The 26,732-nt window shown below is 44.8% G+C and overlaps 1 protein-coding gene across 2 annotated transcripts in view; it reads right to left on the reverse strand.

Moving 5' to 3' along the window:
* The window catches only part of ZFAND6 (zinc finger AN1-type containing 6), a 78,808-nt gene that overhangs the window by 48,687 nt on the left and 3,389 nt on the right, over positions 1-26,732 (reverse strand). For both annotated transcript variants that reach the window (XM_077318055.1, XM_077318054.1), the window contains exon 2: positions 2,580-2,742. In XM_077318055.1, the coding sequence (XP_077174170.1) occupies positions 2,580-2,742 (163 nt within the window). The remainder of the gene's footprint in view (positions 1-2,579; positions 2,743-26,732) is intronic.

Consider the following 26,732-nt stretch of genomic DNA (forward strand, 5'->3'; position numbering starts at 1 on the left):
AGCATGCTAATGGTTCAGCATCCTCTTGGAGAAGAGTGACAAGCAGAGTTTCCCAGGGATTTGTACTGGGGCCTGTGTTGTTCAACATATTTATAAATGATTTGGATGAGGGATTAGAGGAGGTACTTATTAAATTTGCAGATAAACTGGGAGGGTAGCAAACACAACAGAAGACAGAATCAGGATACAGGATGATCTTGATAGGCTCGAGAAGTGGGCTAAACTGAATAAAATGAAATTCAATAGGGACAAATGAAAAGTTCTGCATACACCAATATAAGATGGGAGAGACTTGTCTTGGCAGTAGTATCTGCGAAAAGGATCTAGGAGTCTTAGTAGACCAGAGTCAGCAGCACGACTCGATGGCTGAAAAGGCAAATGGGATTCTGGGCTGTATCAAACTGAGTATTGTGTCCAGATCGCGGGAGGTGATGTACCGCTTTACTCTGCTCTGGTTCGGCCTCACTTGGAGTACTGTGTTCAGTTTTGGGCACCACAGTTGAAGAAGGATGTAGACAAGCTGGAGCATGTCCAGAAATTGACAACAAAGATGGTAAGGGGTTTGGGGACCAAGATGTATGAGGAAAGGTTGGGGGAGCTTGGTCTGTTTAGTTTGGAGAGCCAATTCTCTCTAAACATCCAGACGTTCCTGACAGAGCAGTTTCTCAGAGGAACAGGCTTCCTCTGGAGGTGGTGGGTTCTACATCTTTGGAAATTTTTAATCATAGGCTGGATAGCCATCTGACGGAGAGGCTGATTCTGTGAAGGTTCAAGTGGGTGGCAGATTACAGTGGGTGAACAACAGGGTTATGAGTGTCCTGCATTATGTGGGGGGTTGGACTAGATGACCTAGGAGGTCCCTTCCAACTCTATTATTCTATGATTCTATGTTTTGACTAAACCTCAACTACTCAGAAAAACACTGTTCATGCCCCCTTGCTCCTCTCTCCTCCACTGTGTCAGAAGCTTTTGATCTGGTGGAATGAGCTCCCCAATGATATCAATGCCCCGACGGAACTTAAACAGTTCTACAGGACCTGAAAAACAGAACCCTTCCATTAGGCTTTTGGCTAAAGGCCAGCAACAAGAGGCCTTCCTGCAGCCTGGATCCATCCCTGTCAAGCAATTTATGTTGGATGCTGTCTGTTATGATTGCTGTGATCTGTTCTTACTTTTAAAATAATTTGATGTACCTTGTATTGTACTGGTTCTATGTACACTGCCCCAAGACATCGTAGTGAGGGGCAGTATACAGATTGAATGAATAAATAGAAAGCCTGATCAAAGACTAATTCAGTGCAACTTCTGAACTGTCTTGGTGACCGGAGTTTTCTTTTACAGCTGATGTGACAAGGAAGGCACGGACAACACAAAAATCACACGTGCCCATGAACACAGTTTTATTGCAGTTTCTCATGGCATCAGAAGGCAGTCCTATCATCTTGCAGGTAGAGCATGGAGGGAGGGGCTTAGCTCTGCTTTCAGGCCATGCTTTGTGTGTGTCCCCTCCCCTTCCTTGACCTCAATTTATATACTCTTCCCTGTTTCAGCCACTTGCCGAAGTTCTTTGCTGACAAAATGTGTATGTCTTTTTTTAGAACCAGCAGTGGATACATACAGCTGATTACACTTGACCAAAAATAAACACCAGCTGCAAGAATGACACTTGCTATAATTACACTGACAGGGAAAAAATAGCGTTAACACTTTTTTTGCGTACTGTTCCATTTAAAGCTGAATCATAATTTGTAGGGCAGGACTAGAGGACCCACCGTTAGTCACCCTGGTAGCAAAACACATACATATTCTCATTTTCTCTTTCTCTTTCTCTCTCTCTCTCTCTCCAATTGGCAGCCATAAGGAGAAGGATGAAAGTTGGCTCCTGATTACAAGACACTTCCTGGCCTGTTTTTGCAACATTAGAGGTCTCAGTTTTATCTGGCCTTCTGAATACATCTATTTATGTGAAAGAGCCAGGATTTGGCCAGTGAAGGCCTTAGTACGTATTGATTTTATTGCTAAAAGCCTTGAGTTTTTAACTTGATTAATAAATACCGGTACTATATTTTAAAATTGTGTTCCATCCTGTATAGCAGGTTTTTGATGGCCCTGTAAGGGTTTCCCAAATGGGTGGGAGTTAATCAATTTTAATATATATTTAGAAATGTGCTAAACATTTATTAGGTGATGATATGGCCATATATAGTCATGTCGACCCCCCCCCTCCCCAATGACCAATGGCCAGGAGGAAGTGGGAAGGCAAAGATCCCTGGGTGGGCGTGTCCACAGCTCTGCTTCCCAACCCTATTCTGCATGATCACCCCATTTCTGGGGTTCCTCAAAGCCTGAAGAATGGCAAAAGGGGGGAGAAAGGCTGCTGTATAGGCTTAAGTTCATTTCCCTTGTGTTGACCTTTTTAGGTTCTTGAGTAATGTTTGGGTCAGGCCATTTTCTTCTTTTTGTTTCGGACGACAGGCCCCGCAGAATTAGTCATACACTCTCTCTCCCTCTCCATTTAGCAGCCCAAAGAAGCAGGAGGAAAGTCAAACAGTCAGGCACCATTGACAAGTTCTGCTTACCTGAGGGGCTAATTCTACCATTACTACCGTTCTGCCGTTGAAGGTGTTCTTTGTAGCATACCGAACACATGCCGTTTGTGCGGGGGTTGCCGTAAAATCCGCATCCGGTGGAACAAAGCATAGGCACTTGGCTGTGGTTGGTTTCTTGAGCCATTTTACTTTTCTAGTGACCACAGAAAAATAGAAGACAGATTTCAGTGAATGCAGATCAACCTTTACTCCCTCACAGGCTACATACAACCTTTCACTGGCTTTTGAAGGTGGAATTGTTCCCTAATTCTATTGTTTTGGCAGAATGCATACAGAAGGGGCCTTACATCCCGCCCCGCCCCCCCGCCATTTAGGACACAGTCACTTGTGCCTTAATAAATAACCACACCGAAGTACAATAACTTATTGTACAAAACGAGCATAAAGCAGCACTGAGAGGAAACTTGAGTTTTGCAATTAAGATAAATTTTTACTCACAAAACCAGAGCCAACCAGGGATTAATAGGATAAAAACACCTCATTCCCCCCCCCCCAAAAAAAGACCAATCTCAGGAAGCTGTATTCATTGTTCAGAAGAAACACAGCCCCTTCCTTCTTTTCCACAACAAGGTGATCTGATAAAATTCTGCAGAACTGGTGGTAGTTAGGAAACATGGCCAAAAGAGTGGGGATACATTTTCAACTGGACAGCCCACCTCATGTTAAAGCATGTATTTAGGCTGTGGGACTGGGGAAATCAAAATCATGAGATGTCATAGTCCCACTGTATCCCACATTGGTCAAACTCCACCTGGAGTCCTGTGTGCAGTTCTGGAGGACTCACTTCAAAAAGGATGTGGGCAAAATGGAGGAGGTTCAAAGGAGAGTGACGAGAATGATCTGGGGCCTGGAGACCAAGCCCTATGAAGGGATCTGGGATTGGTGAGGGGATTGGTCAGAATCATTGTTATTGTTATTCGATTTATTCCCCGCCACTCCATGACCGGCTCGTAGCGGGTTACATCTTATAAAATCCCCATTAAAACACCCATTAAAATATATTAAAAAAGCCCAACATGGCGGAAAACCCACTCCCAACCCCCACTACTAGAGAGGTAGAGAAGGAGGTCTAACAATGTACTACTCAAATCCCGGGGGGGGACGTCAATCTATCTCGCTGACCCCAGACTCAACCAGAGACCTGGCAGAAGAGCTCCGTTTTGCAGGCCCTGCTGAAAGATCCCGCAAGACCCACAGCTCATCCAGAAGCTCATTCCACCAGGCAGGGGCCAGGACCAAAAAGGCCCTGGTTGAGGCTAGGCGCGCTTCCCTAGGGCCAGGAACGACCAATAAATTTTCACCTGCATAGCATAAGGCCCTGTGGGGGGCATAGAGCAATAAGTGGTCCCTCAGGTATGTGGGTCCCAACCTGCGTGAGGCCTTAAAGGTTAAAACCAAAACGTTGAACCGGATCCGGACAGCAATTGGCAGCCAATGCAGCTGTCTCAGCTCAGGCTGGAAGTGGGCCCTCCAAGATGTGCTAGTAAGGACCCTAGCAGCTAAGTCTCCGGATCAAGGACAAGGGTAGGCCCACGTAGAGTAAGGTGACCCGAAAATGGCGGGACACTCACTTTGGGAGAAAAAGTCCCATGTCCCACCCGAGTTTCCCTCCGTCCCGCGTTGAAGTGGCTCCGGCGGCAGGGGGAGGGGGTTCCCTTTCCCTCAGCCCAGCCAGCGAGCCCATTGCGTCTCAGAGGATATGGGAGAATGCCAGCTGACAATGACTCCAATTTCATGCCCAGATGAAATGCCAATCACCATTTTGGGATCAGGAAGCAAATTTCTTTTCTTCCAAAACCAGAATCCATGGCCAGTCCGGCTTGGAAGAAATTTGCTTCCTGATCCCAAAATGGCGATTGGCATTTCCCTGGGCATGCAAGACAGGGTCACAAGAGTCAAGCACTGACACAATCCCTTCTGCCCACCCATTCACAATCTACCTAAGTTCACAAAATCCGCAACAGAATTTAATCAATAATGATGAAGGTAATGCCGTGCAATTTGCTGAGAATCAATAAGCTGCCACAGTGAACCTAATGCTAAAAAACTGCACACCACCAATCTAGACAACCCAGAGCAGGTGGAGACACAACCAGCTATCAGTCAAGCAGCAGAAGAATCGAAAGAACATATGGGGCAAGATAAATACAAGAACTCCAAGCCTGGAAGATACAACCATTAACTCTTAAATATTCTGAGCAAAATATCCATTCACCAACTAAAGGCACAGAGTACTGCAAACCGAGCACTCTGTGTTTTGAAAAAGCACAGTTAATTTCATCACAGTAGCAATAAAGAGCATAATTCTTTACATCATTTTCAGAAAGTCCCACCTGGAACTTGTTCCTGATCAAGCACGTAAACTTTCACAATTCTTACTCTCGTTGCTGCAGGAAGAAGACAATCAGCTAAATCCAGTGGTATTACAAGAACTCCATGTTCCTCAAAGAACACATCATTAACGGCAGCCAAACTCCCCCACTAGTGCCAGTCACTAGTTAACCGTACCCAGTAGACTACGGTGTGCTGATGACCACTGTTTAATGGTTTCAAAAAGACGATACAAATCCATGGAGGACAGGACCATGAAGAGCTACAACTGGTAATCGAATATTCATGAATGCCTTACCCTTGATGGTTCCAGAAGGCAAGAGCAGATCTAATAGCCTTAAGTTACAAGATGGTACTTTTCAATTGTACAAAGGTAACATCAGATAGGAAGCCATGTTGAATCTTCAAGATCAAAAAGTTTTCCATCTCCCTGCTGCAGACATCTGACTGAGACTGGATTCTTGAAAGCTCATACCAGGTTTTCCCAACTAGTTCAGCAGTGGAATAGGCTGCCTAAGGAGGTGGTGAGCTCCCCCTCACTGGCAGTCTTCAAGCAAAGGTTGGATACACACTTTTCTTGGATGCTTTAGGATGCTTAGGGCTGATCCTGCATTGAGCAGGGGGTTGGACTAGATGGCCTGTATGGCCCCTTCCAACTCTATGATTCTATGATTCTATCCTGCGTTGAGCAGGGGGTTGGACTAGATGGCCTGTATGGCCCCTTCCAACTCTATGATTCTAGGATTCTCTGATTCTATAAACTAGAGTTCCGGGGAACCCCAGGTTATGCAAGAGCTCCCCAGGGATTATATGGCCTTTCCCAAAGGTTTGGATGGCCGTTGACATCCCCTGTTGCTCTACAGGTCTAGTCTCTTTCTCCACAATGGCAACGGTAAATGATCAATCAATTGATTGGCTGGCTCCCACATCTTACATCCATGCCCACTTCTCTGAAGGAGCATGACACCCCCTTCCAAGGTTCCTTGAAGCCTGAAAAATAATTCAGGGCTTCCTCCCTAGTCAAAAGGTTGAAAAAGGCTGACTTATCCCTGGAAACATCTTGTTTGTCTTTAAAGTGCTATTGGATTCAATGTGTTGGCTCCTGCCTCTTCCAAACCTAGGATTCTGTAACAGAAGCAGTCTACTTCTCAGTGCCACTTACAGGTAGAGGATATGGGAGAACGTTGTCAGTTTGATGCTTGGATCAGACATCTGGTTAGCTACTGGAGGTGGGGACATGCTTCCTAGAAATATACAGACTTTTGGTCTGATCCAACAGGGAATTTCTTATCTGGCTAAAGCAGGCTTTCTCAACCAGGGTTTTCTGAAACCCTGGGGTTTCTTAACAGCCCTTGAAGGGTTTCCCAAATGGGTCAGTGTTAATCATTTTTTAATTAAAAAAATTAAACATTTATCAAGTGATAAGACCATATATGTTCATGCCAATCCACCCCTCTCAAAATGGTCCTGAAGGGGGTGGGAAGGGGAGGGACCCAGGGTGGGCACGTACACAGCTATGCTTCCCAGTGGTTTCTCAGTGGTAAAAAAGTTGAGAGAGGCTGGACAACAATAAAAGCTGTGTCCAGTAAACTACACAAGGTAACTGTTTTCTCATAGCTGAGCCAGTTTGGTGTAGTGGTTAGGAGTGCATACTTCTAATCTGGCATGCCAGGTTCGATTCTGCGCTCCCCACATGCAGCCAGCTAGGTGACCTTCGGCTCACCCCAGCACTGATAAAGCTGTTCTGACCGAGGAGTGATATCAGCGCTCTCTCAGCCTCACCCACCCCACAGGGTGTCTGTTGTGGGGAGAGGAAGGGAAGGCGACTGTAAGCCGTTTTGAGCCTCCTTCGGGTAGGGGAAAGCGGCATATAAGAACCAACCTTCTTCTTCTAATGTGCTCCAGGGAATTCCACAAGGCAAAGGTATCCATGGAACTCCGGGCAGGTACCCAAGGCAGGCCAATCGTTATAGGAAGGGGTCCTTGAAGGTAACAAGGCCAATAACTACCGGGACAATGCAGAGCTCATTAGCCAATAACGCACCTTGAATGGATTTTGATAACAATAATGGCATCATAAGGAGGTGGAGATAAGACCACCAAACAGGAAGTAAAAGAGAACAGAGATGAAAAATGCCACACAAAACCAGGAAAAAAAATGGATTAAGTACCAGCTCAGTTGGTTACCAGTTTCTCCTTCGAGAGAAAAACAGGACACAACACAACTCCTGAATTCTCTATGCACTTTCCAAGAAAGGTCTTAAGAGACCGGTGGGCATGTTTTTGAAAAATTAAGCTCTAATTAGAAATTAATCAAGTGGTAAAAAGAAATTCATTGTATTACTAAGGGCAAAGTAATCAAGCACGCACACACAGAAGTTTCTCCCAAAATGCAGCTGTGATGGACAATATCCCACAACTTGCAATTCCAGGGAATGGGATCTTCTTGCTTCAGCCAACTGAAGCTTCTCAAATTCTGTTCCTAGGATCGGGGGACTCTCACAGGCCCTACGTTCCCTTTATGACATTTTATTTAGTGGTATTGTTCCAACCTCTAATCGTGCAGACTTGTTCGCTTTCCTGTATTACAGACGCCATCAGTGATGGTTGCATTTAGGATAATTAGTCCTAAATCTCAGGGTAGATAATCTTGGTTGGGGGGAAGCATGTTCTCATCATACAATTGGACTGTTTGTAGCAGTACCTTAGTGCAGACCTACTGCCCTGCAGCCCATGAACAACCATTTCCCATATAGATTGCTTGGGGTGTGGTGAGACAAAAGACAACTTGGGGCATCATTAGGCTGTGTTTTGTTGCCCCAGCTGTCAACAGCCGGAGACCCAGGGCAATCAAGCATGTGGTGTAATGCAAGCTTTTTCAACCAGGGCTTCATGAAACCCTGGCCGCCTCCCTGCCTATGCCCCCAAAAGAGCTTTACGCTCCGTCGCTACCAACCAGCTACTGGTCCCTTGCCCAAAAGAAGTTCACCTGGCCTCAACCAGGGCCAGAGCATTCTCTGTCCTGGCCCCAACCTGGTGGAACGAACTCCCATAGGAGATTAGGGCCCTGACGGGACTAAAACAGTTCCGTAGGGCCTGCAAAAGGGAGCTCTTCCACCAGGCATTTGGCGGAGGCCAGGTCAACCAACCAACATCTGCAGGCCCCCCCCCCCCCAGAAACCCACTAAGACTCCTGGACCTGTTTGAGTCACCACTGGTTATGCTATGATGTACTGTTATGTTATACTGTCACCCGGTTTATCAATTAATAATATTAATGTTATTATATGTATGGTTTCATGTATGAGCCTTCGTGGAGGGTGGTATATAAATATGAATAAATAAAGTAAATAAACATTTATCAGGGGATGTTGACTCCCTAAAACAGGGGTAGTCAACCTGTGGTCCTCCAGATGTCCATGGACTACAATTCCCATGAGCCCCTGCCAGCAAATGCTGGCAGAGGCTCATGGGAATTGTAGTCCATGGACATCTGGAGGACCACAGGTTGACTACCCCTGCCCTAAAATAACCAATGGACGGGGTGAGAACGGGAAGGGGCCCTGGGATGATGCATACACAGCCATTGCTTCCCAATCATATTGTGCTCGATTGACCACTTCTAGGGTTTCTTGAAGCCTGAAAAATGTTTCAAGGGTTTCTCAAGGGTAAAAAAGGTTGATAATGGCTGGTCTGATGTCATCGCCTTGTTATGTAGAAAGCAGATTTTACTGGAAAGAAAAAGGAGATGTGTGATATAGGCACAAACCCTTGCAGTGTCTAACAAAATCTAAAGCCATCTAGAGATCTAACTGTGTAGATTGCAGCTGAATATGATTGCCATGCAGAGAGAATTGCAAATATTTCCCTTCATGTTGCATAAACAGCTCTTCAGCTCTGACATTCAGACAGATATGTATTCTTTCCATATTACATTTCCCCCCTTTTTATTAGAAGAAAAAAAAATTAAATGGGAACATTTACTAGCACCACATTACTTGGAAAATCCACAACTTTGCCAATCCTAAATTATTTACTCAAACAAGTCAGCTTTCATGGAACTTGACTTACAGTTGTGGTGCACACCAGCTAAAGCATCAAGGTCTCCGTGCTAAAGTCAACCGCAAGATGGCACTCTTCTAACATCATTTTAAGACAGCGGGAGAGGGAATACAAAATCAGGCGCATCTACCATCCATCTGAAAACAACATTCAGGAGGTTTGACAAGGAATTAAATGGGTGTGGATCAATACACTATCCAAGTTTAATGTTAATAATGTTAATGCCAAAGATTGGGGGGGGGGGAGAAAAAAAGACTGAAATGCTCTATTCAATCTTACAGCTATGGGGATAAGAACACCAAAACCCCCAAAAGCCATGTACCACCCACACAGCTGTTGTCACACTTACATCCAGTTGCCATCCCATAGATATGCATTATTACTCCATTGTACTGATCACATGGGATACTGGCCATGTGCAAACCTATGCATGGATACAGATGTCCTGGACCACGTCCCTGTCAGGCCTTACATGTGTTGGTTGCTAATGTCAAGTGCTAGCCTTCTTTAACTGGGAAAGTTTCCCATGATGCAGTGTTTCAGAAAGGACTTGGCTTTATACTTGTTTATCTTTCACCAGCCTTTTCCGACCTTTTGACCATACAGGAGCCCTAGAAACAAATTTTCAGGCTTTGAAGAGTCCTGGAAGTGATGTCAATTGACCATGCCTCCCTGAAACACCCTCAGAAGTGACATCACCACCCATGTTAACAGGAATGCTCAAGGAGGACTGGGGGAGGAGAAACAGGAGGCAGCTTAAGGTGGGAGTAGGCATGCAGACTCCCAGATACAGAAACCACGAAAGATCTCACTCATGCTCAGGAGGCAGGAAAGGGAGGCAATGGAAGTGGCCAGTTCCCTAGCTGGTGGCCAAGTCCACTAAGACAGGAGGGGAAGGGCCACGGATCCCCTCTGGAGCTCCTGCGAACCCATGGGTGTCCACAATGCATTAGGAATAAAGGATCTGGGCAGTGCTCTCTTTCATTGTTCTTGTAAAAGACCTATCTGATATACTATAAAAACCTGTCTAGAAGCATTTACTCTGGACACCTGGTAATGATTGTCCAATGGCCAAACCAATTCTTTTCTGAGCTACAACAATAAGTTGACCAGTGGTGAGCCATTCACCATTAAAAATTCAAGAGGATTATTTGTTCAGTATTTTCTCCTTTCAACCCCCCAAAATAGTATAGTCTAAATAGATAAGGTCTGGCCTTGGAGAGTCCTCAGTGTTTGGGGAGATTAGGCACCTAACCCCTTAGATTAGACTAGATCAGGCTATTAAATTTTAGTGGGAAATGAGGGGGGGATTTTCTTTGGGAACTATTATAGTTAAATGGGCTGAGATTGATGCTGTGAGAGGATAAATGAGGAACAGTTGTCAAGTAGAAGTAAGTCTCTCAAGAGACTTCACTCAGACAGTGAGATCAGGTAGACAGAGTGGCTTACAGCGATTCTGGGAACTCAGAGGATGGGAGAGGGGGAACTATATCATGAATGGGAGTGTGAGGGAATGGTCTAGAAGAGGCTAGGGATCCCAATGATCTAGGGGCAAGGGAAATATGGCAGTGAGAGAAGGTATTTAGACAGAAGAGGTCAAAGATATGGAAATGCTCATACTCCTAACCTTCAACCCATCCTGCAAAACATAAGGGAAAGGTTAGGGTGATCCTGACTCTAACACTGAATAAGACCTGCACTCTGCAAACATATTTTGCAGAGCATAAGGTCAACCTGGCATGCATGACTGAAACCTGGCTGAGGGAGGGCGAAACAGCCACCCTCAAAGAACGTGCCCCACCATGTTATTCAGTTCTTCATCAATCACAGACTACTTTATTTTTTTTTGGGGGGGGGGGTTGCTACGTTGATTCACAAGGCACTCTCCACACCAACAATCTCAGGTACTGGATATGTGGATCTAGGGTGGGACTCAGTCAAGAGTGTGGCCATCTGGTTGAAGCCAGGTCAACTGAGATACGACTACGGGCCATCCCCATACTGATGTGTCCCCCAATGCCTGTAAAATTCAACAAGATTGAGAAAAGCACTGAAAAGACAGTGGAGGTTGTGGAATGAAACAGATGTTCAATTTTAAATTGTTTTATTATGTTTTACATGTGATTTTATATGTTGTCAGTTGTCCCGAGCCTGCTTGCAGGGATGGGTGGCCTAGAAATCAAAATAAATAAATATTTGAGATCTAGAATTCAAGACATACCAAAGGAAACTATGCAATGCTGCAAGAACAGGAGGGTAATGCTGAAAGGTGATAGTTACCCTCAGCTTAGGCCAGCAAGAAGGAGGCAGAGCTGGAGACCTTAAAAGGTGATAGGAAGGAAATGGGAGTAGCAGAACCAATTTAACTTCCCTCGATATGGGTCAGTCTTGAGCTGCCTGTACTAGGAAGACCAACTTTGAACACATTTGGAATCCCTGGGTCTACATCTAATTTCATGATGGTTCATCTTGAGTATAGTAGATCATGAGCAATCTGGGTACACTGAAGCAGTAATTAATACTTACACTAAAGGTTGAGTGCAGCTGTAACACAGATTAGTGATGCATCAGCTTAAGGATCAAAGACTGTAATGACTGTAAAGCACAACATGCCAGTAACCTCTGGGTAATCTCAAACAGAAGTCACAGACAGCAGAGGAAAATAGCTTTCTATATAAAACATTCCCAACAAGCTGCAAGTGGTCGAGAAGTTGTTTCTCCACACACATAAGCACACACAATAATATTCACTTGCTGAGTACTGAGTGATGTTATTAATAAATGAGACAAGTCACAACTCTAATATCACTGCAAGGATCACAAATGCTACCCTAAGAAGAATTCATAGGGGGGGGGGAAGTATTCTGATGTTGGCTGAAGCCTTCAACATGCCTGCTATGGTGCAGAAAGCTAAATGTAACAACACTAATTAAACACACAAATGTATACATTACATCTTTAAACGAACGGTCAAAGAGCAGTGTTTGCTCAGATGAGAGAGACAGAGAAATTCTCTCAGGTTAGATCAATTAGCTGATCATTTTTAAACTTACATGTAAGTTACTGCATGCTAGGGCTGTTTTTTGATCTTCTGATTAGAAGTCCGCACTCCTAACCACTACACCAAACTGGTTCTCAAAATCTAGTCTCATAAAGTGGACCAATCAAGCCATCCAATACTGAATAATGGGAAAGGATATTCCTATAATGTTCAGCCTGGGACTCATCTGTGTGTCTCAACACCTCAAAACTTAGTTTGCTAAGCTTGTTGTCAGAAGCAGAACTTTCTTTGTGCTGATATTTCAGTAAGGCAATGTGAGCCGTGGTTGAGAGCATGCCTACTTCTGCCCATACCAAGGCTGCAGGTGTACCTTTAAGGTTGAGGCAGTATACTGGCAAAAAAAAAAAACATTTTGTAGGGCTGATCCTGCCTTGAGCAGGGGGTTGGACTAGATGGCCTGTATGGCCCCTTCCAACTCTATGATTCCATGAACATTGAGCAGGGGGTTGGACTAGATGGCCTGTATGGCCCCTTCCAACTCTATGATTCCATGAACATTGAGCAGGGAGTTGGACTAGATGGCCTGTATGGCCCCTTCCAACTCTATGATTCCATGAACATTCAGCAGGGGGTTGGACTAGATGGCCTGTATGGCTCCTTCCAACTCTATGATTCCATGAACATTGAGCAGGGGGTTGGACTAGATGGCCTGTATGGCCCCTTCCAACTCTATGATTCCATGAACATGGAGCAGGGGGTTGGACTAGATGGCCTGTATGGCCCCTTCCAACTCTATGATTCCATGAACATTGAGCAGGGGGTTGGAGTAGATGGCCTGTATGGCCCCTTCCAACTCTATGATTCTACGATTCTAAGATTCTATGTACCAATTGCAGATTTTGAATTATTTAATCTTTCCATTCCCAAATCCTAACTCCTTATAATGGACTCCATGTAAACTCACTTCCATTTTTAACACCTTAGTGTTTTTAAATGAAGATGAGTCTTTAACTGTTGCTTTTTTCACCACCAACAACAAAGAAGAAGAAGAGTTGGTTCTTATATGCCGCTTTTCCCTACCCCAAGGAGGCTCAAAGTGGCTTACAGTCACCTTCCTTACCTCTCCCCACAACAGACACCCTGTGGGGTGGGTGAGGCTGAGAGAGCCCTGATATCACTGCCCGGTCAGAACAGTTTTATCAGTGCCGTGGCAAGCCCAAGGTCACCCAGCTGGCTGCATGTGGGGGAGCACAGAATCGAACCCGGCATGCCAGATTAGAAGTCCGCACTCCTAACCACGACACCAAACTGGCTCAAAAAACACTGATATGAACACACTACTGAGTGACAAATCCTTCTCCCCTAAGTAGTTAAGGGACAATTTTTATGCCATAGGATAATCAATACTAAGGCTGAAACGTTTAACATTGCAGCAGACAACCTGGAGGAATCACTTTTGGAAAGGATTGTTCTGGGGGGATCATTAATCAAGCAAGGTTAAAATCCCTAAAAGAAACAAGGGATTCTCTGTTAACATAGATATCTTTTCAAATGGTAGCTGGAATAACCTGTTCTTTCGAATATATTCAATTCATACAAGGCAACTGAAGGAAACAATAGCTCGTCATTGGCATTTGGTTGCTGACCTACCTGGCTGTCAGAACATACCACTTGTAGCTTTAAACGCACTCATAGACATCAGAGATTGGATTATTCATTCAAACACTACTGTTTCCAATACTAATGCAAACCTTCCTAAAGGCAATTTTCGATGTGGATCATGCTTTCTAAATACCCAAACGCTGGAAGTTAATAAGTCAGTAACCTTTTATTGGCATAAGATATGTATAAAACATATAGAGAAGTTAATAAGTATACATTTCAGCAGGTGAATTTTGCAGTAAAAATAAACTCATTAATTGTAATTTCAAAAATGCTGTTTATTGCATGATATGCAGTTGTAGACATATATTGGAATTTTCACCCATCTACTGAACAGTGGTCCCCAACCCCCGGTATAGGGACCGGTACCAGGCCGTGCATCAGTCGGTACCGGGCTGCGGCTCCTCCTCTTCCTCCTCCCCTGCTGCTGCCTCGGGGGCTGGCCTGCTACTTTTGCTGCTCTCCAGTGGCCGCCATGGCTGGGGCTCCCCCTTGTTGTGGCACTGCGCAACTGCTGCTGGCAGCGCCCCCCAGTGGCCGGTGGGAAGTCAGCGGTGCCGGCAGGAAAGCAAGTGGAGCAAGGGCTCAGGTAGCGGCTGCAACGGCCCTCGGCAAAAGACTACCTCCCCCCGCACCTCAGTAAAATTGCCAAGCGTTGACCAGTCCACAGTGATAAAAAGGTTGGGAAGCACTACACAGAAGATGCGTATAGTGGAACAGATTCACGATTAAAAATAATGTTACCGATGCACCTTTAACTGACCCTTTTCTTCCAAAACAAACACTCAGAGGATTTTCTGGTTTTTGGATTTGCAACAAGTGTCATGACCCACAGAAAGCTCACCCAGAAGTTTACCTTCTGACCCAACAAAACAAAGGCCCAGAATATCAGGCACTTGATCAAAGTTGGTTTTATTAGAAGAAACACACTGGAACAGGCTTCAATGGAGGTTCATTACAGCAAGAAATTGACAAAGACAATTGGAACAAAGGACCTGCAGGACTATATATAAATGTAGGCTCCGGCCCCTATGATCAGATGGGAAATCGGGTTCTCAGGATAAAGCGTTTAAAACGCAGAGGTGCAAATACTGGTGTCAGCTGGCCTTCTATTCCTAGTCACTACAAGGCTTATTTAACATCTCAACACAGCATTACCGCTTACCTCTCGTGGCAAGGCAAAGCAAAAACAGGAAAGAACCTGGGAGGGGGGGGGTGGAGTGGAGGATCTGACCACCAGCCCTGGAAAACGAACAGAGATTAACCTGGACATATGACAACAAGTATGTCAGATTAAAAATTTAAAAATGGATCTTTCAAAAGGGTTATTACAGCAGGAGGCATTCTTTATATTCAAACTGCAAACCCTTCAACCCAAGGGTCTGAATTCTCCCTTTGACTTGACATGGTTCTTTTTAAAACTAAGGGCATAAACAGCTGTCAAATTATTTGAGGAATAAAAAAAAGAGTCATTTAGGAAATGGAAGGAAGGCCAAATTACCAAGGATGAGTTTAAACAAATAACCAATAATTGTAGGGGGAGTGTTAGAAAAGCTAAAGCTATGAGTTTAGGCTAGCAAGAAATGCTAAACATAACAAAAAAGGCTTCTTTAGTTATATTTTAAGTAAGGAAAAAAAGATAGGGACACCATAGGACCACTGCTAGGACAAGAAAGTAAAATTATAAGAGATGATGAAGAGAGGGCTGAACTGCTTAACTCCTATTTCTCCTCAGTCTTCTCTTGTGAGGGAAATAGTGCTCAATGTGGCAAGAACATAACACAACAGGGGAGATGGGAATGATGGCCTAGGATCACTGTGGAGGCAGTCCACAAACACCTAGTTTCATTAAATGTAACAAACTCTTCTGGGCCAGATTAACTGCATCCGAGAGTACTAAAAGAACTAGCAGATACAATCTCTGAACCTCTGTCAATTATTTTTGACACTTCTTGGTGCCAGATGGCTAAAAAGGCAAATGGGATTTTGGGGTATATTAAATGGAATGTGTCCAGATCATGGGAGGTGATGGTACCGCTATACTCTGCTCTGGTTCGGCCTCACTTGGAGTCCTGTGTTCAGTTTTGGGGCCCCCAGTTGAAGAGGGATGTAGACAAACTGGAGCATGTCCAGAGGAAGGCAACAAAGATGGTGAGGGGTTTGGAGACCAAGACATATGAGGAAAAGTTGGGGGAGCTTGGTCTGTTTATCCTGGAGAGGAGACGGCTGAGAGGGGATCTGATAGCCATCTTCAAGTATTTAAAAGGCTGCCATATAGAGAATGGAGCAGAGTTGTTCTCTCTTGCCCCAGAGGGACAGACCAGAACCAGTGGCTTGAAATTAATTCACAAGAAATTCCATCTAAACATCCGGAAGTAGTTCCTGACAGTTAGAGCAGTTTGTCAGTGGAAAGTTTGCCAGAGATCCATAATTTTGTGGACACTGAATGGTTTTTTTCGTGTCTAGTTACAAGTGGAATCTGGAGTTGGACTAGATTAGCAAGTTGTCTAGTTAAGGATGTGCCACTACTGAGCTGATTAGGAGTTTTGAGAATGCCCTTGGCATGGAGGATAGGCCGAAATATAGGGCCCTGAACTGGAGATGATTCTCCCCTACGCAGACGTGGAGAAATCTGTGATGGCCTTGAAATACTGGGATGCAAACGTAAACCTCCATGAAGTCATGGAGTAATTGAAGAGTCTCTGATATACCTGTTGAGGTTCTTCAGGTCAAGTATAGCTCTTCCGTTTCAGATTCTTTTTTGGACATATGAAGAAGAGAGAATAAACTCCTCATCCTTTCTCCATTCTGGAAGGTTACTTGATGGCTTGAATTTTGAGTAGGTCATTGGTCACCTTAACCATTCTTAGTCACTCTTGAGGGTTTCAAAGTATGGAAGAAGCTATTTCACTCCAGTGGAAAACTGAGGAACTTTATGGTGAATCCATTGGAAACAATTTCCGTTGCCTAGCTGTCAGAACTTTCCCGCTCACACCCTCTGAATTTAATCTAAAATCTACAAGTAGGAAGGAGAAAGAAAGGTACTATTTTTAGAAGGAAAAGTTGGCTTTAAGACAAGAGGGAAAATAAATTTGGTACATTTCCACATAACTCTTACCTTGAAGAGATTCCTTGGTTCTGCTGAAACACACTGGCCAGAATCATAGAATCATCACAGAATCACAGAATAATAGAGTTGGAAGGGACCTCATGGGTCATCTAGTCCAACCCCCTGTACTATGCAGGACACTCACAACCTTATCGCTCATCCACTGTAACCTGCCACCCCCCTTAAGCCTTCACAGAATCAGCCTCTCTATCAGATGGCTATCCAGCCTCTGTTTAAATGTAAAGAACTACTATGCAACCAGTTCTGCATGCTCAATACAACTTTTACTTTGCACTTCCAAACAGCAGCTTCCCCTCCCAAACAACATGGAATACAACAGAAAAGTCTGTAGTATAGAACAGAAAGGTTCAAAGTTCTATCTGGCATAAGTGGCCATTTCATCTAACGAAATTTGCAGCTATGGTTTATAAACTCATCTATAAAGATGATAGCTTTACAAAGGAGTTTTTACTTCCTAACCCTACATAGAGAAGACCCTTAACATTTGATCCTTGTTCTAAAGTTTCCAGTTTATTTTTACAACCATGTCTTTTCTTGGTCTACTCCTATTGTCTGCTAATGGCATACTTCTTTACTGGCGAAAGCCCTGTTCAAACAAAATGAGGAACCTATGATTCCTTTAAACACTGAAAGTACTATACAAACGTCGTATGCTGTTGATCTAGCTTGAAATAGTCCTCTACAATTCATCTGTTTCAAGAAACAACAAACAGCATCTAAATAGTGCTTTCAATGTTCAGAGAGCTTCACATTCATAATACTATCATAGTTATATTGTTCAAAGGTCTCTGCATTCATTACACTGTCAGTACCTTATTGTTATCCCCATATTACATGCTTTCTCAATCAGCATCTGTGGTTTCTTGATAGCCTTGGAAGAGTTTCCCAAACGTGTGGGAGTCAATTTTTTATATATTTTATATATATATATTTTAAATTGTTAAACATTTATTGGGTGATTTGACCATATATGGTCATGCTGACCTGACCCCCCCCCCAGTGGCCAATGATGGGCCTGTAGGGAGGGCCCCCAGTGGGCGTGTCCACAGCTCTGCTTCCCACCCATATTCTGCATGATCGTGCCACTTCTGGGGTTTCTCAAAGCCTGAAGAATGTTCTCAATGCGAAACATTTGAAAAAAGCTGCCATATCACTACCATCAGGGTGTGGGAAGAGACTGCAAATGAGAAAGACACTGGCTTATCTAGAGCCAGCTAATGGATTCATGGCAGAGGAGAGATATGAACCGGTGGCTTTCAAAAACACGGCATTCTCTTAGCCAACTCTCCAATACTTTTGGGATGCCTTTCAGACTCATGACAACAGCCCCAACGCTACAGACAAATTAAATCAACGCACATAGGAAGGATAAAAAACAGCAGTGGCCCCTAAAGACCCTCGGAAAGCAACAATATAAGTGGTCTCCCCAGCTCCCAGACACTACAGCAACTTCTCCAAATGCTCATGGCTGGAACAATAGAGCCTCTTGTGGCGCAGAGTGGTAAGGCAGCCGGCATGCTGTCTGAAGCTCTGCCCATGAGGCTGGGAGTTCGATCCCAGCAGCCGGCTCAAGGTGGACTCAGCCTTCCATCCTTCCGAGGTCGGTAAAATAAGTCCCCAGCTTGCTTAATGGGGGGTAAACGGTAATGATTGGGGAAGGCACTGGCAAACCACCCCGTATTGAGTCTGCCATGAAAACGCTGGAAGGCGTCACCCCAAGGTGCTTGCAAAGGGGATACCTTTACCTTTTAGAACAAGTATTCAAACACAGCCACCCTCGAACTCAGTTCAAGCTCCAGTACTCAAGGAGCAAATCAGAGGCTTAGCACAACTATACTAAATAGGGTGTCATATTTCCAGCAACTAAGTAAAGGTATCACTAGATTAAGCCAAGTATTCCAAGCCCAACCCCATCTTCACCCGACGTAACCTCTTTCAGCTGTCTTTATTGACAGAGAACAGCTTCAGCCTCAGCTGTAAATATCCATTAAACGGATATGCGGGGCCCCCCAGCTACTATGCCCTGGATAGTCAGGCCGAGGCATAATTCATCATTGTAATATTACAGCCTGTTGTCAGAAATGGCCCATATTTCATGTTCTGTTTTATAGAAAGTGTCAGCATGCATTGGAGGAAGAGGAGAGATGACACTGGGTCGAGGTACGAATTTCTACAGGGAAGCACACCAGAAAGATGTCTGTAGTTAATCTTTCTTTAAGAAATTTAGAGCAGTGCTGGATTTTTTTTTAAATTGAGGGCTGCTGTAGCACAATGCCACAGTTCAAACCTCAGACCAGCCCTTCCCTCAAATTCACAACCTACCTGACAAGCACACGTGAAGTGCTTCAAACACTAACATCTGAGAGCCAGTTTGGTGTAGTGGTTAGGAGTGCGGACTTCTAATCTGGGATGCCAGGTTCGAATCTGCGTTCCCCCACATGCAACCAGCTGGGTGACCTTGGGCTCGCCACGGCACTGATAAAGCTGTTCTGACCAAGCAGTGATATCAGTGCTCTCTCAGCCTCACCCACCCCACAGGGTGTCTGTTGTGGGGAGAGGAATGGGAAGGCAACTGTAAGCCGCTTTGAGCCTCCTTCGGGTAGGGAAAAGCGGCATATAAGAACCAACTCTTCTTCTTCTTCTTCATCAACACAGCAGTTTTACTCCAATCAAAACCATCTGATTGACAGGGTTCAGCCAATACTTAATTGCAGGATGAGTGACTCACAATTCCACAGAGTTGAGTGTCAGATAGAAGTACTCCTCAATGACAGGGAAGGGTGGTGCACAAAGGAGAAAAATTAAAGAAAGGTAATCAGCAGAACTAGGCTAAGTACTTGTTGACACACAACTTATGACAAGGCATACAGAGGTCAAGAAGTTACACAGAATTCTGTGCCACATCAAATTAGTCATGATCTGAAGGGGGAAACGTCAGCTAAGAGACAGAGAAAAATCACACTTATGTGGAACAGGATGCAAAATTTAGCTTTGCAACACCTTAAGAGTCTGAACCACAGTAAAACTTGCAAACTGAGCTGCTGTTTAAGAGAGCTCCTTCAGACCAGTGATTTGCACTTGTTGATCTCAGAGGCTGCAAAGTCCTTGTGCAATCCCACAAAGCACCTCAGTCTCCTGTGGGGGAAGCATTTGTGTCTCTTGTCAACACAGAGCTGAAATGTGGGAGAAGAGAGGTTTCTAGAAGGTGGAAAGAGTTTCAAGTGGGAGCAATTAGTGCTTCAGAATTGTTCAGCTCCTGAGAACCCGCTACTGTCTTTTGCACAAAAGCCTAGCCTTAGAAATATATTTTTGAGATATCAATTTTACAGACCGCTAATTTTAAGAAGAGTTGGTTCTTGTATGCCGCTTTTCCCTACCCGAAGGAGGCTCAAAGCGGCTTACATTCGCCTTCCCTTTCCTCTCCCCACAACAGACACCCTGTGGGGTGGGTGAGGCTGAGAGAGCCCTGATATCACTGCTCGGTCAGAACAGTTTTATCAGTGTTGTGGTGAGCCAAGGTCACCCAGATGGCTGCATGTAGGGGAATCAAACCCAGCTCGCCAGATTAGAAGTCCACACTCCTAACCTCTACACCAAGCCAGCTTTAACTTTCCTTCAAAAATATGTAGAAGACCACAGAAACCCATTTAATACTGGGGTGGCCAAACTGTGATTCTCCAGATGTTCATGGACCACAATTCCCATAAGCCCCTGCCAGCAACATCCTGGGAATTATAGTTCATGGATATCTGGAAATCCACAGTTTATCCACCCATGAAACACTTGCATCAATTTCCATTCCTTGCTGTAAACCTATAACTGGAAGTGTTTTAAATGGTGGCCAACCAGCCTTGGATTTGGATATCCAAGTTTAGAGGTCAAGCTCTGAGTTATGGCAGATATTGACCGCTTTGTATCAAGAAGGCCTTCTCAATAGTAGGTCCCAGCTGTCTGGTGTGTCCCTTGGGGACCTCTGTAGGTTCTTCAGAGCATGCAAGGCTGCTCTTTTTCAGGAGGCTTCTGTGATCCACCAGGCAACTGGCATGTGTTATCTGTGTCTTCACCACCCATACATCCTACTCTGCTTGATAAGTGAATTGTGAATAGATTTTAATGGGGGAAGATTTTAATTTATTGTATCTTTTGTATTGCTTTAATCAGGTGTGTTTTATATGTTGTTAGTTGCCTCAGGGGTTCTGCTTGGGGAAAGATGGTGCCAAATACAAATCAGCTAAATAAATAACAATATTGTAGCCTGGTCTTCACACACATTTATGTAGTGTGGCTGTTCTTAGTTACTACTGCATGCCCACTATAATGATTTGGATCCTGTAGTAAATCTTTGTTAACTGAAGGCATTCCCTTAGGGAAATGGGACTTCTTGCCTCCCCCTACCCACCCCACAGTTGTAGAAACCTGAAATGGTCCACAAAACACCGACTCCTGTGGACAGAGAACTCTCAGAAATAGCATTCCAGGAAGCTGGAAACTTGCACCAGGAGCAGAGAAGCTGGCAAAAACCATTTCCCTTCCAACTCTATGATTCCACGATCCAAACAAATGCCTAATTTGGCCCTTGGTTAAACTCTGGGTATACTTTGTGAAAACCTCAAAGCACTTCTTCAAACACAGAGAGCTCTTACAGGGGAGCCAGTCACCAACCCAACCTTAGAAAGGCACTTGACCAAGAACAGGCCTAAAACAGCCAAAATAGTAAACAAAACTAACTTCTCTACAAGACATACTTTATAAAAGTGCTTATACTTTTTGACAGAGAAATCTGACATCTTATTTTCCCAAGAATCAACACTGACGTAGAGTAATACTGTAGAGTAGATTACTGTAGAGTAGGGGTAATCAGCCTGTGGTCCTCCAGATGTTCATGGACTACAATTCCCATAAGCCCCTGCCAGCAAACGCTGGCAGGGGCTCGTGGGAATTGTAGTCCATGAACATCTGGATGACCACAGGTTGACTACCCCTGCTGTAGAGTAATTACTGATGTTTCAGTAATAACGAGTTCAAGAACGTTTTCCTTTATGTCCTTGTAAGCTCCTGAATGCTCCAACCTGGATAGCCCAGGATAGCTCCATCTCCTTAGATCTTGGAAGCTGAGCAGGGTCGACCCTGGCGGTGATGGGATTCTTCCAAGGAATTCTGGGGTCGTGACGTGGAGATGGACAATGGCAAACTTTCTCTGAACATCTCTTGCCTTGAGACCCTATGGGGGTCTCTGTAGGTCAGCTGTGACTTGATCGCAAAAGGAAAAAAAAAAGAAAAGCTACGAAATAGTCTAATGGAGCACATTCCCGGGAACAGAAGCAGAGAAATTGGCAAAAACCACTCTCCTGATTGCAAGAAACCTGCACCTGCAGCAAGTCTCTGGAATTTAGAACCTTGGATTTTTCCAGCCCTGAATTTAGATGCATCAGAAGTGATAGGTAAAGAATTACCCAGAGCCTATGAGCCCTGGGCTCTAAATGTCATTACTGTTCAGATGTCACAATCCCTGTCCCATTCCACTGGGGGAAATGCCTTCCGTTATGGTTCCATTTCCAGTCTAACAGAAATCACAGAATCATAGAGTTGGAAGGGGCCATACAGGCCATCTAGTCCAACCCCCTACTCAATGCAGGATCAGCCCTAAGCATCCTAAAGCATCCAAGAGAAGTGTGTATCCAACCTTTGCTTGAATCCAAGAAAAGTGTGTATCCAATACGTCACCCATTGTAATTGCTTCTGTACAGGTTACCTGACCCTATCTAATCAGGCCTCAAAAGATTCCTGGTTATGGTACAATTCTTCCTGAGTACACTACAATTATTTTCTAAGATCTTACCACAAATAAGGATGAACCCCCCTCCCCGAAACTTGGGAGATCACATACAATCCCTTGTGCTCCATCTCAGAATGACTTCACTGCAAACTATCATCAATAATTTCTTCATGGAGTTTCAGCAGGTTCAGAGGATGTATCCAATATGGCAGTGTTTGGCAAGGGCTCATGGGAATTGTAGTCCATGGACATCTGGAGGACCACAGGTTGACTACGCCTGCAATATGGCACAGTTTTTGAGGCAACTTGAGGGTTTTGAGGCCCCAACGTAGAGCTTGATCAACGCTGTTTTAATCTGTCTAAACACAGCCTTGCTGGAGCAAGGAAACTCTTGCTTTGTTTGCCTACTCCAGACAATCAGGACCAACTCCAAGAGGCTGCTATCTCCTCCCCTAGCAATACTGAAGGTTCTGATCCCTACACTTTGATTAGAACACAAAGTTCAAGACTGCAATTGTTTGCAGACAGCGAGCATGACAGAAGTGCCCTGAAGGAGAACTAAAAGGAGTGGCAGAGAAATAAGTAGGATTTTAATTCTTTGCAATACATAAATAATAAAGACATTTATGTCAGCATTTTTAAACATTAGAAATTCAGGAAAAACTAGGTAAGCAGGGTCCAGAACCCTACAGAAAACTGTAGAACAAGCAGCAAGTGAAACCTAGCTTCCATCTTTTAAACAGGAGGAGACCTTTTGGGCAAAAGCAATCCTAGATACATCCTTTACAACAGGACTGGAATATACATACCCTGAACCCTGTATGGACCAATTAATTTTTCCTGTTAAATATCCATAGTAACTGAGCAAAACCATTGCTGCCTTAGTTAGGGATACAAGACCTACCACTAATAAACCCTTTGCTATCCAAACGCAGAAATCAAAGGGTGAGATATAAGAAGAGCACATGGCAGAAGCATGAAGCCAAGCTCACTACAAAAGATAAAAGGATGAGATGTCACAGCATGGCATGATGCCATGTCCCTTGCCCACAACTTCTTCTATAATCTTCTATAAAAGTCACATCACTCATTGGCTACATCCGCACTCTTATGTACACCCCCTTGTATGCACCTTCCAGACAGAACTCAACTTGGTGGAGTGGTTAAGAGTGACAACTTCTAATCTGGTGAGCCAGGTTTGATTCTACACTCCTCCACACACAGCCAGCTGGGTGACCTTGGACTAGTCACAGCCCTGATAGTGTTGCTTTGACCAAGCAGTCATGTCAGCACTCTGGCTGGTCCAGGAGTGGTGGTCTACAAAGTCAATAAATAAATAAATAATAAATCACAACAGCCAGGGAGACACACCAGCAGACCCAGCCAACTATTCTGGTACAAGCATTGTCTATGCGCAGACAAATCTCTTTTTTATTAGCTGGGGAGCAATTTAACCCCCCCCCCCCAATATATTTTTGTTGGGTTTGCAGAAAACTCTGCAAACCTAGTGGGTTCCCCAAGCTGGCAGGATAACCTCTTTATCATTGATCTGCTCTGATCCGCAATTTAGATAGCCACAGGGGGGCGACGACGATGACAGACTCTGCTATTAGATCTATAGACAGGTAAAGGTAAAGGTATCCCCTGTGCAAGCACCGAGTCATGTCTGACTCTTGGAGTGATTCCCTCTAGGTGTTTTCATGGCAGACTCATTACGGGGTGGTTTGCCATTCCCTTCCCCAATCATTACCGTTTACCCCCCCCTCTTACCGACCTCGGAAGGATGGAAGGCTGAGTCAACCTTGAGCCAACTGCTGGGATCGAACTCCCAGCCTCATGGGTGGACAACTTCAGACAGCATTTCTGCCGCTTACCACTCTGCGCCACAAGAGGCTCTTATAGACCGGTAGGGGCCTGCAAGACTGATGGGGGGGAGGAAATCTCTTATCCACCCATGACTGAGCTAGTGAAGCTCCAGTCAAGGCTGCCCAAAGCTGAGCCTAGCAGCCAACGTCTGCCACTGACATCCCTGGGCCAGCAGCAGCTGTGCACACCCACCAGGGCAGTGGTGAACCTTGAGCACGGCCCTTGGGCACATATTGGCTGCTGGCACGCACCTCTCCCAAAGTGAGGCCCCACAGAGGCTGCAGGTGTTTTATTTATTTATTTTTAATTTCTTTATAATTTGTTTGAACTTTGGTGCTGGAGAAGGCTTCTGCAGATTCCATGGACAGCAAAAGTCACAAGCAAGGAAATACCAGAGCGCATAAAGATCGCTGAAAGGCAAAAATCACAAAACTCCATGTCACTTACTTTGGTCACGTCATGCGATCTAGCTCAACGGAGAGAGCAGCTATGCTAGGGCTGGTCAGTGGTAAACCAGGCCGACAAAGAGCACATTGGTTAATTATGATCAAAATGGACACTGGCCAGGGCATTCTTCAACGAAAAGGTGCCGGATCAGAAGACACGGAGACAGCTTGGCCCTGGGATCGCCAAGAGTCGGACATGACTGGAAGGCTAACATCACCACATTATCATCAATTTGATTTTTATACCATCCTTTAGCATACCGCTTGGAACCAGGGTTAAAACGGTTCTGGCTCGGGTCAAGCCTAGACAGACATTTTTAGGGTCAGGGACCACCAACAGGTTGGAATTTGAAGTATGCAACAATCTCTCTTAGGATTGGGGGGGGGGAGGGAGAGACCGGCCGCTTCGTGCACCGAAGCGGCCAACCCTAATCTCTGTCCCTCATATACACAGGGCCCAAACTATGTATCGTTTAAACACGACTGAAGAATAGGGTCCACCAGTCCTTTATACCAGTGGTCACCAACCTTTTTGAGGCTGGGGACCGGCAGGGCAACTTCCCACCTGCGCATGCTGCACATGCGCGGCCAGGCCGCACATGCGCCATGCGCGGTCGAAATCGCGCGTGTGCAGCACTTTCGCACATGTGCGCACGCGCGAAAGTGCAGCGCATGCGCGATTTTGACCGCGCATTGCGCGTGTGTGATGCGCGGGCGCGGCCCTGATTCCCTCTCCCCCCCTCCCACAGTAAGAAGCTTCCCGGGCCGCAAGAGGGAGCCGCGACCCGGCGCCATGGCCTTCGCGGCCCGGCACTGGGCCGCAGCCCGCGGGTTGGGGACCACCGCTTTATACTATTTCCCGTGGGGGAAAAAATGAGCAGGCGTCAACTTACTCTGAATATATAGCAATACAGAATATTTACACATGCACTTTTGTAAACAGACCTTGAAACAGAAAGTATGCCAGATCGGTATTGTCGAGGAGAAAACTGATTGCTGTTGATCTCTTTATGCTCAGCAGCACATTATGCACTACCTTGTGAGTTTATTCATACTTGTCAGGATACTTTCCTAAACGTCTCATTTTTAAAGGGCAGGAATGCCAAATTGTGTGACACCTTTCATCTGTTTATTGGAATGTGCGGCCAAAGGATACATATATCACTTCATAGACCGTTTATGAAAACTATATTACGACATTATTGCCCTATCCTTCTTCCAAATAATTCAAGGTGACATGCACAGTTGTCCTATGTATCTTCACAATGACCCTGTAAAGTAGATTAGGTCAAGGTGCAGGTACTTGATCCAGGATCATGTAACAAGCATTAAGAAGGGAGTTGAACCAGAGTCTCCCTGATCTAACTAGGAACTTAAGACGGATCTCAAGATTGATATTTCTGTTCATGACTGATTCATCTAGATCTGTGATGGAATTACCTGTTTGGTTGACTCGGCAGTCTTGCTTATTGTTAGCTCAAATATATAATTCCACACAGTATTTCACCAAAATTGAAACAATATGGCACTGAGTCTACAAAGAATTAATATTGTTTGTAGAATTGGTGGCCTCTAGGTGGGACCTAGGGATCCCTTGGAATTACAACAGATCTCCAGTCTACAGAGATCAGTTCCTCTGGAGAAAATGGATGTTTTGGATGGCAGACTCTATGGCATTGAACCCCACTGAGATCCCTATCCTTCCCAACTCCATCCCCAAATGTCCAGGAGTTCCCCAACCTGGATTTGGAAGCTCTACCCCACCATCCCCTGGCAAGAAAGGACCTGGCAAGCCAAATTCTCACCCAAACAGCAATACAACTTTGATACAAGGATAGGATCAGATTAA

Source organism: Paroedura picta, chromosome 18, assembly GCF_049243985.1.
Source record: "Paroedura picta isolate Pp20150507F chromosome 18, Ppicta_v3.0, whole genome shotgun sequence".
Lineage (NCBI taxonomy): Eukaryota > Metazoa > Chordata > Lepidosauria > Squamata > Gekkonidae > Paroedura > Paroedura picta.